Raw genomic sequence first — 14,958 nt, 5'->3', positions numbered from 1 at the left:
ACCACACTCAAACGGAATACGATATGGAGCTCTAAGTCATCTTTCACTGTACCTCACAGGGCATGCGTTTTTGGAGATGGGCAGAAAACACATTTTATCTTATGTAGAGTCAGAATTTCCTGTCTGCTGGGCTGCCACGTTCTACCTGAAAGCACTTTGGATTTCTCTCTCATCGTATCCATTCTTCTTGAAAACATGCTTAAGGTGGTTAAATTCCCTCAGTAGGCTTTCTTCGTCCGATATTGTGCACGAAATTAAATGCATTTTCCGTCCATCTCCAAAAATGCATGCCCTGTTAGGCACAGTGAAAGATGGCTTGAGGCTCTGTTAACCAGGAGTTTACCGTATTCCATGTAAATGTGGTAAAGCGTATATTGGGGAGACTGTACATACAATCAAAGAAATATGCAAGGAACACAGAAGATACACTGAACCTAAGCAACCAACAAAAACTGCAGTTGCAGAACACTGTATGGTTACAGGGGTCTCCATGAAGTACAAAAAAATGGAAGTGCTAAGAAAGGCCTCGTAACATTGGGACTGTGTTCTGAAGGAGGCTATTGAAATACAAGTGGCTGATCCACAAACACTGGGTTCAGCAAAGCTTGGGACCCAGCACTTACCCAGCTAAAATCACAGTGTCAGCTTAGAGAGACTTCCACGCCTGACACAGGCCAAGGAATAGCGAGGAATGAGCATCCGTACCCAGCATCCAGCAGCACGTCCCCCTCCGCCCCCCCCCTTCCCCTTACCATTCCACGCATTGCAGCATGAAAGTGGCATTGGAGGAAGGGGTGGGGGGGATAAGAGTATAAAGAAGGTGGGATGTAGCAAAGACACTCATTCTCCAGGTATCACTGAAAGCTGATGTCAAGGTACACTGCCAAAATATCCTGTTACGAAAATGACTGCACCCAGATGGACACCCGACAGCAGTACAAATAGTTGATTCACTGGGAAAGCCTGGAAAGCCCAAGCTTAAGCTGGAGAAGGTAAGGTTGAATTTCTTTTGCTGATGCCAAAGTCTCATATTTTCTTAGATTTAAAGCATATGATTACTAGCCAACCAAGAATGGATTTGTATATTTTTATGAACTAGAGAAAGGTGTTTTATTCTTATTGTTGTGATATGTAACATTTTCAAGATTTATTACTATATCAGGAGATAATCCTGGTCTCTGTTTAATTGCTGTTGACACCATCACCCCTTTCTCATCATCAGTAAATGAAATGAAGTTAATATTAAGCTGTCTTACCTGTCCGTGAAGACTTTTTAGAGTTTAGTTTTCATTTACACTGCAAGATAATGATAAGTACACCTTTTAGCTGAGATAATGATAAGGACAACTTTTAGCTGAAAGTGAGTTTTTCTTGTCATGTGATTGGATTATCGCTATGGTCAGGTCTATAGTTTGCTTTTTCAGGTTCTTATACTTTTAAGTTACAGTACAAAAACAATATTTCCTTAGTGTCATTTATTTTAGTACATTACAATAAAAACAATCACAGTTAAATTGATGTCATCTATTGCTGCTAGGGGAAAGGTGCTTGCAAAGAGAGAAACCTTCTAATAGAGCTTGAAAATGTGCTGTTCATCACAGAGCATCTTTAATTCTTGGGAAAGTTTGTTGAAAATGCATACTGCTGAGTAACACACACTTTTCTGAACCACAGGCGTGGTCATGTTCTGCACGTAGACTCTCTCTCTCTCTCTCTCTCTCTCTCTCTCTCTCTCTCTCTCTCTCTCTCTCTTTCGCTCGCTCGCTCATTCACTCTCTCTGTCAATGTATGCAGCAGTTCCCTTAAAACAAGTTGATGTTGTAAACAACAAAGCTTATAAGAGAGTAGATGTACACGTGATGTTCATGATTTGATACCATATATACCCTGGATGTAAACTTTTTGTGCAGCTCGAGGTGCCCCAAAATATTGATGCAAATGATATTTAGAAATGAAAATTTACAAAGCAAACCTGGTGAATTTATTGCAGGTTCTGACAGTGACAATATAGACACCGAACTATTTGCATGAGGTTATTAATCTGTGCCTCTCATAAGAAGTTCCCATCTGCACTCAGTCTCAGAAGTTTGAGGTCTACAGCTTCAATTATTGTGTACAAGAGAAATTCTCAAATATGTAACTGCCTCAAAGACTTTTGATTGATGCAACCAAGTGCATTATCCTGAACAGAATGCATTTATCAGAGGCAAAGGTAGTGCCAGGAGTACCCCAGGGAACTGTGATAGAACAACTCTTGTTTTCCATCTGCATAAACTATCTGTTGGATAGGGTGGCCAGTACTATGCTCATGATACAAGATGTCCACTTTCAGATGAGTGATGGGCACAGTAAGAGGAATGTGCCTTGTGCACATGGGCAACACAAGTAGCCAGGCCCTGGTAACAAAAATTTGCCTTCTCATTATGTGTGTGGTAAGTGGGTCAATGTTAGCAGTTAAGGCTATAGTGTTGGCACCAATTGACATGCCTACAAGCTGCTGTTACTTCTCGTGGCGTGGGGATAGTAGTCAGAGACTGTTTGCTGATGATGCTGTTGGAAATGGGAAAATGTTGAGTGGTGTTAGTGGGGTACAGAATTACTTGAACAGAATTTCTATTTGGTACCATGAATGACAGCGTGATTTAGACGTGAATAAATTACTCTTCGTGGTAAAGAACCAGTCCTCAGTGAACTAGTAACTATTCCACAAATCCAGTGTCTGATCGCTGTGAACAAATTGACACGCTTGCTGAGCCTTGCTATGACTGTCAGAGATGGGCATGAATCTAGTGAGTCCCTGCACATTAAGAGCAACCTTTCAAAACTTGAACAGTCTGATGGGACATACATGATTCCAGGGGTTACCGTGATGTCTCTAGGTAAGACAGGTGCTGTGCTGATTGGACTTTTTGGATACTTATGGCGATGTAGAGTTTTGATGGAGTGAATTATTATGCAAATCTTTGCTTTTATTATGAATGAAATGATAAAAGAACCATAATAGAATAACTGATTTTGCAGTTGCTCATGAAGAATTCAAAACCATTCAAAATCAAATTGAATAAAAACTATGGAAATAGTTACCTGAATATTTATCCATTAGAATTTTTGAATTTATATTGTTATTTATGTTATAGGATATTCTTGAGCAAAAAAATAAGTAAATAAATCATCACTGTGAATTTTTTATGCAATAAAGTTTCCTTAAGGTTGTTTCAGTAAATCAATGAGAAGACCTCATAGTAGGGTGTTATATGCCGCAGACTGGCCAATAATCATGAAGATAGCTTTGCTTTCATGCTTATTGGCCAATTAGCTTTCCAATGAACACAGTTGTGAGATCTGGTCTCTTGTTCACTCATTCATGAATTGTGTAAAATGGGCTTTAGCTTACTTTTACCTATTCGTAGTTTTCGCCCGTCTTAATAAATGATGAAAATGAAGGAATTGAGTTTAATTGTACATTACTTTTGTTTTCCAGGCATAGGGATGCTTGGTGAGATTAAAGTATGGCCTGATGCTTTAAATGGAAGAAATACATTTATTATCAGTTACATGGAACTTGTTCTGGAGAAAATATTGTCATTACCAGTCATTCATGCCAGGAAGGTACTGCAACTGTGCATACTAAGTGTTTTGTATATTTTGAAATTTGATCCAGGAGATGATCTATTAGAAAAATGCATTAATTTGGTTACTACTTCATGGAACATATCAAAAAAACTTTCAGAAAAAGCTCATTGTTCATTGGGGTCTGATCCCAAGGAGACAAAGGTAATTGGGACTGATGACAAGAAGAAACTACCTATTTCACAATTTGATTTTCTCCAGTGTGCTGCTCATCACCAGAGTTTCTGTACAGTTTTAAGTGAGACCTTACAAGTCCTACGGAACTTGTGTTGCACTAAACTGAAAAACAGAGAGAATGCTGTGGCCTTCTTAACATTGCCTGTTGAAAATATGACTTATTTCCACTACATCAATTTATATGTAAGAGGTAAGCATGATTTTATTTTGGGTGTTTTTATTATTGTTAGTCACTGAGTCAGAAATTTAAAATATTTTGCTATGATGTCTCTTTTTTATTCCTGTAAAAAGAGAAGTTGCATATGTTTGTTCTTGCCCCCCCCCCCTCCCACACACACACACTTGAGAGAGAGAGAGAGAGAGAGAGAGAGAGAGAGAGAGAGGGGGGGGGGGTTTATGGTAAAAGCTCTGCAGTACAGGAAACCAAATCCTTCTGCTAATACAAGATAATGCTGATAAAAGTAGACCATGTAAGTATAAAGGAAATGCAGTGAAATTATAGAAACATAGACCTGAAATGGACTTACTATTTATTTACAATGAAATATGCATTTATAGAATACACAGCTGTGCATGTCTAAGCATATTCAGATACATCCAGTGTAAAGTCTGGAAACTGGTGACGGCAACTTCATGACTGATGTCTTTCAGTTCCTGTATTGTGTGTGGATTTGTTTCGTAGACCTTGCTCTTCAAGTGTCACAGCAAACATGGTGGCCATAAATGTTTACTAACAGTTCATTCCTCAATGAAGGCGTCATGGACTAATTCCAGGGATATCTTAGGTGTGTAGCGTGTTGCCCCATCGTGTATCCAAAATTTCCATATACGCAACCATGTTGAGGATAGTGTCAAAAAATATCGGTTCAATGATGCACATTCCTGTTACACCACACCAAGTGCCAATTTTTTCATCATGGAGTGGTTTCTGACACACGGTGTTAGGATTCTCTTTTGCCCAGTACCTCATGTTCTGTGAATTCACATGACTGAAAGATGAAACCATGCTTCATCACTCATGATGTAATGCAAAGTGTCTAACAAACCATCGTTGATATTATTCAAAAGCTATTTGCTGTAATGTACATATTTCTGACTCTCATCCTCCCATAATTGCTGCACAACCAACACACAATGTGGCTTCAGATTAAGACTTTTCGATATCCACTGGTAACTCCTCCTACTTAAGGCACCTGTTGGGCCAATTTACCTGTAGACTTATTTTGGCTCTGAATATTTCTTTGGCAAATGTCTACCATAACTTTTGGCATTTGCAAACTAAAGGAATTCTTTGTCATTTTACATTTTACACAAATCCACAGGTGTGCCAATTTTTATACACACTCTGTGTTGCTCTCCTTGCTGGTAGTCTTCTACCTGGATACCTAACCCTGAAAATTTTGGGAGTTTCCTGGGTCAAAACTGTTTTCACATATGCTTCCACAATTTCAGTTCTTTCTTCTATTGAGAATGTAATTTTGCATACTGCAAAGAGAAACATCTAACTTTACTGATGAAATGCACTGAAATGCTGACAGAAGAATGCGAACAATCGAGTATTCATTAAAACTGCCCATTGTTGTAGCTGTTTATTCTATTTCATAAGTCAAAATATTGCGTTCACATTCAAAGGAGAGGTGGGCTACTTATAGCTGCACTACCCTGTAAATCTTGTGAAAACTGTGATTCATGACATGCAGCCAGCTGATGATAGCAGTCATCCTGCCTACTCATGTAGCTGTACTGACAGGCTTTCAGAGTATCTGGAAAAATGCGCTGTTAATAAATTAATTGTGCTGATGTGATGTGATGCCAGGCTCTTGCAGACGCTGTGTTAAAGTCTCAATGTCTTCCAATATTCTCACATGGTGTCCCTTCGGTTCATTGTGTGGCACTTCCAAATTCGTCAATTTTTTAGAAACTTTGAAAGCCTCTTCCAGTTATTCACCTCACCGCAGCCCATGTGTTATCAACAGCTCCACTCATTAAGAAGAGACAGCAGCAGTGCATTGGCTCAGACAATGTCCTAGCAGCAGGACGGCATGCAGACTGGTTTCCATAAATTCTGCAAAATTGTGTGCCATACAATGCCACCAAGCAGAAGGAAATGCAACTAACCATAACTGTCACATTCCATCCCTATAACTTCAGTTGCTGAATGTAGTTTCATTTTTATTATTAATTTTGTTGAATTTTTTACAGCTTGTTTCCGTTTTCTAACGCATAACATTTAATGACACTTCATACAGTTCTAGGTCCTCTACATAATTCCATTTCTGTAGTTTTGCCATCAGCTTACTCTATTTGCCCTCCCCCCTCCTGCCCCCTACCTCGAACAAAATCTACCTATTTAAAACATCGACTGCAGTAGCAAAATACAGTACTCTAATATGTTGTTCTGAGTAGACAAGTCTTTCACTATTTATACATCCATTCTTCTAGGCTTATACTTTTAATATTTTAACAAAAAAAATCTTTTTACAGTTTTGTTTATATACATTCAGAGTAAGAACTTATGACTTCATATTTCCAAAGTTTCTCAATTTGAATATCTTTAGAGGCTTATTCAATTTCATCCCCTTTTACAGCTTTATGCATCCATTCTGGTATCTTAACAGAAAGTTTTTACGTATTGACTTTCTAGAACTTTTGTGTAAGACTCTCTTTTATTGATCCCACAGAATCCTTGTCCTCCCACCCCTTCCCTTGCCTTCTTTGCCCACTGTCAATCTCCCCTCAGTTCATTTTATGACTTCATTATTTTATACCGCTTACATTTTACAGATACATTGTTCTACACTATTAGTGTTTTAATGAGAATTTTTAAATAATTATGTGTTCTTTAATTTTAATATTACCTCTCTTGTTACGTCACACCCTCACCACTTCCTCCCTGCTTCCTTTCACCTCCTCCAATCAGCCTTACTCCATTTCTCCTCCCCCCTCCTGCCCTGTACCTCCAATGACATCTACCCATTTAAAACATCAACTGCAATAGCAAAATACCGTACTCTGATATGTTTTTCTGAATAGACAAGATGTAATTACTTAGGTAATTCTTCTTTTATGTATAACTCTTTTCTTTTCTGCTATTATAAAGTATTAGATGGTATGTATTTAGTTTTAGTTTGTTTTAGATCAGATGATACAGTGAGATCAAAACACGTAATGAAATTATAAAAGTGTGCAACTGAGACAGAACAATGAATAAGAATTGTCTTGAGTATCTACTTGTATACAGGGGGTGAATTACTCAAGACAATTATGCTGACTATAGTCTCTTTAGGAGGTGTTAGATTTTAATTCTGTTACAGTTATTCTCTTGATCATTTTTAATGTTTTCCTAAATTACTCCAGGTGCAGTAATGTTTCCTTAAACAAAACTTTAGCAATTTCCTTCCACATCTTTATGAAGAAGCAGTCTTATCACCCACCCTAGAAGGTTTCAATGACTGTAGAATGTTCAGTGTTAATAGAAAGAGAATGAAACATAAAAGCTATACTGACCTGATTAATGATTGTTATAGGCATTTTAAGCATTTCTGGGGAACTTAACTTCCGAATCATAGCTTCCATGTGATGAAGATTTTAAAGATGCTGTGCTGTGACAAAAGAAAATTGATAGATAAGAATCCATAGTAAAGGAAATGCTAGTTATGGAACAATGTGTAACTGAAATTTACAGTGTGAGGAAAATTCTAGCTGTATATTTGACAGGAAAGTCGATCAGACAGAATGCAGTGATATAAATCTTTTGTTCTTTTTAATGTACATACAAATATTGCAAGAAAAATACCTAAATCTGTTGATCTGATGAGACAATATGAAGACTTCAGTTAATATTGCTTTTACATGATTAAACTTGGATGTACAACATTGGCAGTTTATTGTACTATCAAAATGCAATTTAGATGAAATGGTAGTAGTTTAGTCACAGTCACACTTTTTGGTACAGCAATAGCAAAGAATAGAGAAGTTCTTTTTTTCCACTTTAAATAATGGCAAATGGAGTGGGAAGAAAAGCTCTTGATTGGATGGGTGAAAAATGCCAGATCTCAAGCAAATGTGCGTTGTTGGAAATTCCAGGATGGAATATAATATGTATATATAAGCATAGAGTGCTACTCGTCAAACAGAAGAATTTCTGAGCAGTGGGCAGACATGTAGAAAAGACAGAACATTGCTTAGTCTCATTGAAAAAAGAAGCAGTTTTACAGTTATGCTCTTTTTATATTTGTTATAACTTCTTGTAATATGCTTTTTATAAAATAATATAGGGTATGATACTAATCATGCTCCTTACTGATACATAGAATAATGTAAATCGTGTAGAGACAGTGAATGCCAGAGCAGCATTCAGTTGCATAAATATGAAACTTGTATCTATCCCGTAAGTGAAAGATACAGAAAAGACTGTAATGCTTTATATGTAACCAGTAACTGTCCCATATTTGTCTTTCAATGAAGAAATGACCTCTTACTGTTATTCTGCTCTTCTGTAAAGGCTTTAGATTCAGCCATAGAGTCTATTACAAATTCAGTGATCAGACCTGGAGGTCCATGCAGTGGTGGCCAGCTGCCATGCCATATCTTGCAGATGGCATCATTTGGGTGCAGTATTGAGGGGCATAGGGTGAACACTCTGCTATCCCTGCCATTGTCAGCCTTCCAGACTTTGGAGCTGTTTTAACTCCAAATACAATAAAAGGCACAGTTGTGAGAAACAAACTATTTATTAAATCATGGCATGACAGCATAAGTACAGTACAGTACAGTTTAGAGAACATACAGAAGACTGCTGGTGGGAGCTAGTATATGGCCGTATAAGAAGCATTTGCGTACCAGGGGCTGCTTGCTATCGGATTCAGGTGATAGAGATGCTGGAACGAGGTCGGCGGTCTTTCGTAGCAACCCAGAGCAGCTGAAGGGTATGTTGCTCAAATGAGTGCCCCTATCGAGATGCACCGTAGTGACGGATATGCAGTAATGTGAGGTTTACTTCACACATCCTTCTGTGGGAGGATGAGTGACCAAATGCTGGCTCCTCCACGGTACATTGATGGTTGATACATTCATATTGTGTGAAGCGATTATCCTGGATGCAAACAGTTCCCAGTCCATGTGAACCAGCGAGTGGTGATCGAAGTGGTGTAAGCATGGATGTGCACATCTTCACACCCCACAAGGAGAGCAGGCGGATGACCTCAACACCCTATCGGCAGCAGTCATGTTGACATCGGACTCTTCTCTAGGTTCTGTGAGCTAGAGAGTCACATTGTCCAAAGATAGCATGTGTGATGCCAGCAAGTGGGTGTCATTAGTGTAGGAGGCACCTGTGGGCACACCGATAGAGCCCCAGTATGCCCTCCCCTGGAAGAGATGGCATTGCAGGGACATCAAGAGGCTGAGCAACATTGTCTGTGTGGGGCTAATCCACTGGTGGAGAAACCAGAGACCACTTTGGGAGGGTGGACAAGCAGAGCCCAGGCAGTGTGCTGCCCACTGTGAACTGCTATGATGGTGGAAGGAAGGCCTATGCCCATCCAAGGTCAACTGAGCGCGCTCAACAGGGCACTCATCTATATGCCCCATGGACACAAGACACCTGCACCGGCTGTTTATGGTGCCTGGAATCGAGTACCTGTGTTATCAGAATCCTTGAGCCCAGACTGGAGTTCTAGATTCAAACTGCAATGATATCAGTGGTGCTTCGGGGTAGTTGTCTGGCAGCAGGAGATGGAGCAGAGCCTGCGGCTGCTCGCCATGTAAGAGTTTGCTCGGGCTCTTGTCCCCAATTGGAGTCGTTCTGTAAGAACTGAGAAAGAACATAAGGGCCTCTTCCACTGGAAATTCCGTTACATATTTGCGTTTTTAAGTTTGCACAAGACATTCTGCCTCACCATTGGATTGTGGATGAAAGAGGGCCCCATGACATGGCAGATGCCATGGTGGGTGCAAAAATCTGTAAAGGATTGAGACAAAAATTCAGGACCATTGTCCAAAACCACTGTATGTTCTAGCCCTCCAACTGAAAAAAAAAACAAAAAATTGACAGTGCATTGGCACTCCCGACTGCTGTGGTAGATGGACAACAAACAACATAAGGGTACTTAAAAAGGCGTCAACACCCAATAATCAAAAACTGTCTAAAAAGTACCAGCAAAGTTGATATAAATTCATTCCCAAGATAGTGTGGGCACTGGCAAAGGGGAAAAACAGTGTGTAGTGCCGCCTGTTGATTTGAACACTTGGGGCAAGTTACAACAAGGTGCTCTGCCTCATGGTCAGTAGCAGGCCAGAACATGTACAGACGTGTCAATAATTTAGTGTAGGAGGCTCCCCAATGACCTAGATATAACAGGTTGAGGACCTCTCTACTCAACGTTACTGGAATCACAATATGGGTGTACCCCCTTCGATCGTCGTGAGAATGGCAGGATCTAATGGGGAAAGATGATGACAGATAGCATAGAAATTCCGCAATGGGTTGGATGCCCATGTTGGATCACCCACACAACTTGTTTAAGTGCTGTGTCTGCAGCTACTGCAAATTCAATCCTGGAGCTAGTAATGGGGAAACTATCAAGGACCTGTCTTGCTTTGCTGTCATGTTGAAAACAAAACAATTCTTCGTGATCAAACAATGAATCGGGCTCCATGGGCAGCCAAGACAATGCATATGCATTTGAGTGCTTCAGTGTGGGACAGAAGTGGATCTCATAATTATATCTCAACAAAAATAAGGCCTATCATTGAAGACAATGAGTGGCTTTGTTAGGTAATGCAGTTGAAGGGCGAAACAAGGAAACTGAAGGTTATTGGTCTGTGACTAAGGGGAATTTTGCACCATATAAGAATGCATGAAATTCTTTTAGGGGATAAACGATCTCAAGGGCTTTGTTTTCCACTTGCAAATAGTGCTGCCAAGCTGCATTCAGCATTTTAATACAAAACCAGTAGTTTTCACAGAGTCACCCATATGATTATGTGCCATACCTGCCTCCACCTCATACTGGGATGTACCTGTGGCCAAGACTAAATGTTTGCCACAAGGCAAAGTACAGAGTGTAATTTGTTTTTTAAGTTGGACATGTGTATGCTCACAGGCGGGTGACCACTGGAAATGAACAATTCTATCAAGCAACTGATGCAGCAGGCAAGCCAGAGTGGCTGCAACCAGAACATGTGATAGTATGCTATTTTATCAAGGAATGCCTGAGCTCCTACAAATTGATGTGCTTGTAATGAAGAGAAGATATCAAACTACATGTTTCATCAAAAGAGAGTGAGACCCATTCCTGCAAAGAGGCTAATTGACATAACAACTGGTACTTGTAAGAAGGATTCCATGATAAAAACACAGCCTCTCAAATTTCTTCATCTGTCACCCTAAATGCAACAAAGTGCTGGTGGAGCCATTTTTCAGAAGCTTCCCAATCTTCAGCAGAGTCATTGTGTGATGGAAACAGCAACGGGTGCATATGAGACAGTAAAGCCTGGAATGTCAACGTAACCACGAGTTTTTCCAAGGTGGCCATAGTAAATTGCTGCTACTGGAGAAGTGATTGAAGTACTGCTTCTATGGATAAGTTACACATAAAAACAGTGACTTCAGTTGAGTTCTGCTCATCGTCAGTTGTATTCTAACTCCAAATACAATAAAAGACATGGTCATTGGCATGCACCACAGTAGTGGTGGCAGATGTGGAGTAATGTGCAGGTTACTGCAGGTGCCACTACTTCTCGTTTAAATAGCTTCTCAGTTGACATCACAAGTGACTAATATTTTCCTCCTTTTGCAACTTATAAACTCCAAACCTGTAGTTATTTTAGCTATTTAAATTCCCTTCTAAAAATTTCCGATAGATGCCGTCACTAATGTTTTACTGAAGTGAAGCAGAGCAAATCATAATAATATGTTTCTTATTTTATCTATCATCGCAATCAGAAGTAAAATTACATATTATTCTGATACAGGTAGTGTGCTATCTATAAGGTCACCAAGCTTCACCAGTCATGGCACTATGACCACCACCTGTGACACAACATTCTGTATTAACTGGACTCTTTGGGTCAAGCAACACCAGTACTTGAACTACAAGTTCCGTATAAAGATGGTCATCTCAGGCCATAGAGCCAATCTTTTTACTCCAGACTGACATTACTCTCTTGCTACCAGATAGCAATTATCACAAGGACAGTTGCTGCAGGACTGTGTATGAATTCGACATTGATTCTACCTGAACTTGTTTTTTGATGAACAGAAGGACAGAATTAGTGCTACCTCACCTGTTGATTAATAGTAACTATCGGTTTTTCTGATGTTGGTTATCTTTGTTTGTGTTGACACTTGTTCTGTGTGTGGTGTCTTCCTTTTTCTCCTCTGTGGACCGAGGTATTAAATTTGCTAGCACATTTATTCTTCCTTGCATTTGTGCCTTGAGAATGGCAGGGTGTGCTCCTGTCGAAATATCGGCAGTGTTCGAGGATGTCACCCGGCAGTAAACCCGTAAGTTATTTGAACATTCAGTTTGCCCGGAAAAGTTAAGGTCTCACAAGATCATTTATGTATATAGAAAATAATAGTGGTCCTATCACATTTCTCTAAGGCACTGCTGATGATACCCACATCTCTAAAGAACACTCGGTGTCAAGAACAACACACTGGCTTCTGTTATTATATGCTCATACCTTTGGTAACAATTTTCGGTGGGGCACTGTGTCAAATGCTTTACGGTAATGGAAATATATGGAATCTGCCTGTTGCCCTTCATCCATAGTTTGCAGTATATCAAATGAGCAAAGAGCAAGCTGAGTTTCACAGGAGTGGCGCTTTCGAAAACCATGCTGATTCATAGACATAAGCTTTTTGTTCTCAAGGAAATTTATGATACTCAAACTTAGATTATCGAATTCTGCAGCAAACTGATGTTAAGGACGTAGGCTTGCAATTTTGCAGGTCCATTCTTTAACCCTTCATACATACAGTAGTCACCTATGCTTTTTACCAGTCACTTGGAACTGTGCACTGGGTGAAAGATTCGCAATAAATGCAGGCTAATTGAGGGCCATTGCCGCAGAGTACTCCTTGTAAAACTGAATTTGGATTTCATCTGAACCTGATGACCTATTTGTTTTCAACTTTTTCCATTGTTTCTCTATGCCAAGGATGCCTATTACCATATCGTCTGTACAGGAGACTGTGTGATGGTCAAATAATTGTAGGTTTGTATGATTCTTCTATCTGAATGATTTGTTAAATGAGAAAATTACAGCTTTGGCTTCCCGTTTGCTATCTTTTATTGCCACAACAGACTGGTCAATGAGTGACTGGGTGGAAGTCTTAGACACACTCAGTGAATTTACATAGGACCAGAATTTTCTTGGGCTTTTGGCCAGATCTTTCACTAAGGTATGACGGTGATAGTTGTTGTACACTTCACACATAATTCATTTCACAGGCACGCAAATCTCTGCTATCCTTTGCGCTCTTTGTTTTCGCATTCTTGTTTGAAGTGAGAGTACAACAGCCTTTGCTTCCTCAGAAATTTCTGAATTTCATGGGCAAACCCTGGAGGGTCTTCACTGTCTTTAATCCACTTACTAGACACATACAGGTACTTTTTCAAAGTATGATTTATGATCTTTTTAATGTTGTCCATTATTCCTCTATGTCCATCATGCTGGGACTAAGTGATATCTCCTCATTGTCTAAGTGATGCTAACAACTGCTTATCTGCTCTTTCCAGCAAAAACCCTCTCTTAGGTTTCTAGACTAATTCATTAACTTCAACAAACATAGTCACCATGATGACATCATGATCATAAATCTCCGTCCCTATACTGTCTCCATCAGTAAGGTCCAACCTATTTGTAGCTACAGGGTCTAAGATATTTCCGTTGCATATAGGCTGCCGAACTACCTGCTCAAGACAGTTTTCAGAAAATTTGTTCAAAAGTACTTTGCAAGACTGTATGTCTATACCCCTTCCAATGAATCCATAGACATCCCTTTTTATACACGGTAGTTTAAAGTAACCTCCAACTAGTGTTGTGTGATGTGGGTATTTATGTGCTATTGACCGTAGACTTTCTTTCAGTGACTCTAGAACTGTTACAGCAAAATTAGGTGGCCAGTAAAAACATCCAACAATTAACTTGATTTCACCTAGACTAGTTACACAGGACCAAATAACTTTGCTGTCACACTCAATTTCGATTTCAGTGCAGACAATATTTTTGTCAACTGTAATGAACACTCCCCTTCCTATGGCATCTAATCTGTCTTTCCAATATACGTTCCATGTCTAGCTAAATATTTCAGAGCCTTCTACTTTGGGTTTCAGCCATCTGTCAGTACCAAGAATAATTTAAGCATGAGAACTTTAATAGAGGGCAATAAATTTGGAAACTTCCTTACAAATATCTGACAGTCTGCTGATAAAATTTTGACAGTCACAGTGTCTTTACTCTGAATGCAGTATGATTTTGCTATCTGCGTATCAACTGGTGAGTGTTTTATCAGAATACCTCCAACTACCGCCTAGCCTAAACAACCCCCTTTGTCCACTCCACTAGTACTCTGCTACCCGAGTAGCTGCTTCCTTTGTGTAGTGCACCCATGACCTACCGGGTACAGTCCTACAATTCTCCACCCAATAATGCAGGTCCAGAAATCTGCAGCCAAGTCCGTCACAGAGTCGACAGAGCCTTTGGTTGAGAACCTCCACTCAGATGCAAATCAAAGGACCCCAATCAATTCTGGGAACAAAGCTGCAAATTGTGAGTTCTGCATGTGCCCTGTGCAGGAGGCCAACAGCCATCCACCTGTATTGCTGAGAACAGCCTCAAAATGCATGCATCAAGCTCCATTGGTGCCGACATGAACCACAGCTTGCAGACAACTGTGCACTGCATGCTCGATAGCTGCAGGCAAGGTCCCATGACAGACTTAACGAGTGCACATTGCCTTTCTTTCCAGCCCTGAATGCACACTTCCTTAGGGGCTCCAAACACTCCTGCTGTTGGAGCTCCCAATAACTAGCAAACCACCACCCACATGTGCCTTCTCAAGCACTGCTGAAGGAATGGCCACCTGTTCACTCAGAAAGTAAATAGACAAGGCCAGATGGTCAGCCTCCACACTGGCCC

General features: G+C 40.0%; 1 protein-coding gene across 6 annotated transcripts in view; it reads left to right on the top strand.

Annotated features, from left to right (window-relative positions):
- LOC124555187 overlaps positions 1 to 14,958 on the top strand; it is a 185,071-nt gene that overhangs the window by 81,571 nt on the left and 88,542 nt on the right. For all 6 annotated transcript variants that reach the window (XM_047129030.1, XM_047129025.1, XM_047129028.1 and 3 more), the window contains one exon: positions 3,482 to 3,997. In XM_047129030.1, the coding sequence (XP_046984986.1) occupies positions 3,482 to 3,997 (516 nt within the window). The remainder of the gene's footprint in view (positions 1 to 3,481; positions 3,998 to 14,958) is intronic.

The sequence above is a fragment of the Schistocerca americana genome, chromosome X, assembly GCF_021461395.2.
Source record: "Schistocerca americana isolate TAMUIC-IGC-003095 chromosome X, iqSchAmer2.1, whole genome shotgun sequence".
Classification (NCBI taxonomy): Eukaryota; Metazoa; Arthropoda; class Insecta; order Orthoptera; family Acrididae; genus Schistocerca; species Schistocerca americana.
This window is presented reverse-complemented; position numbering and strand designations above follow the sequence as displayed.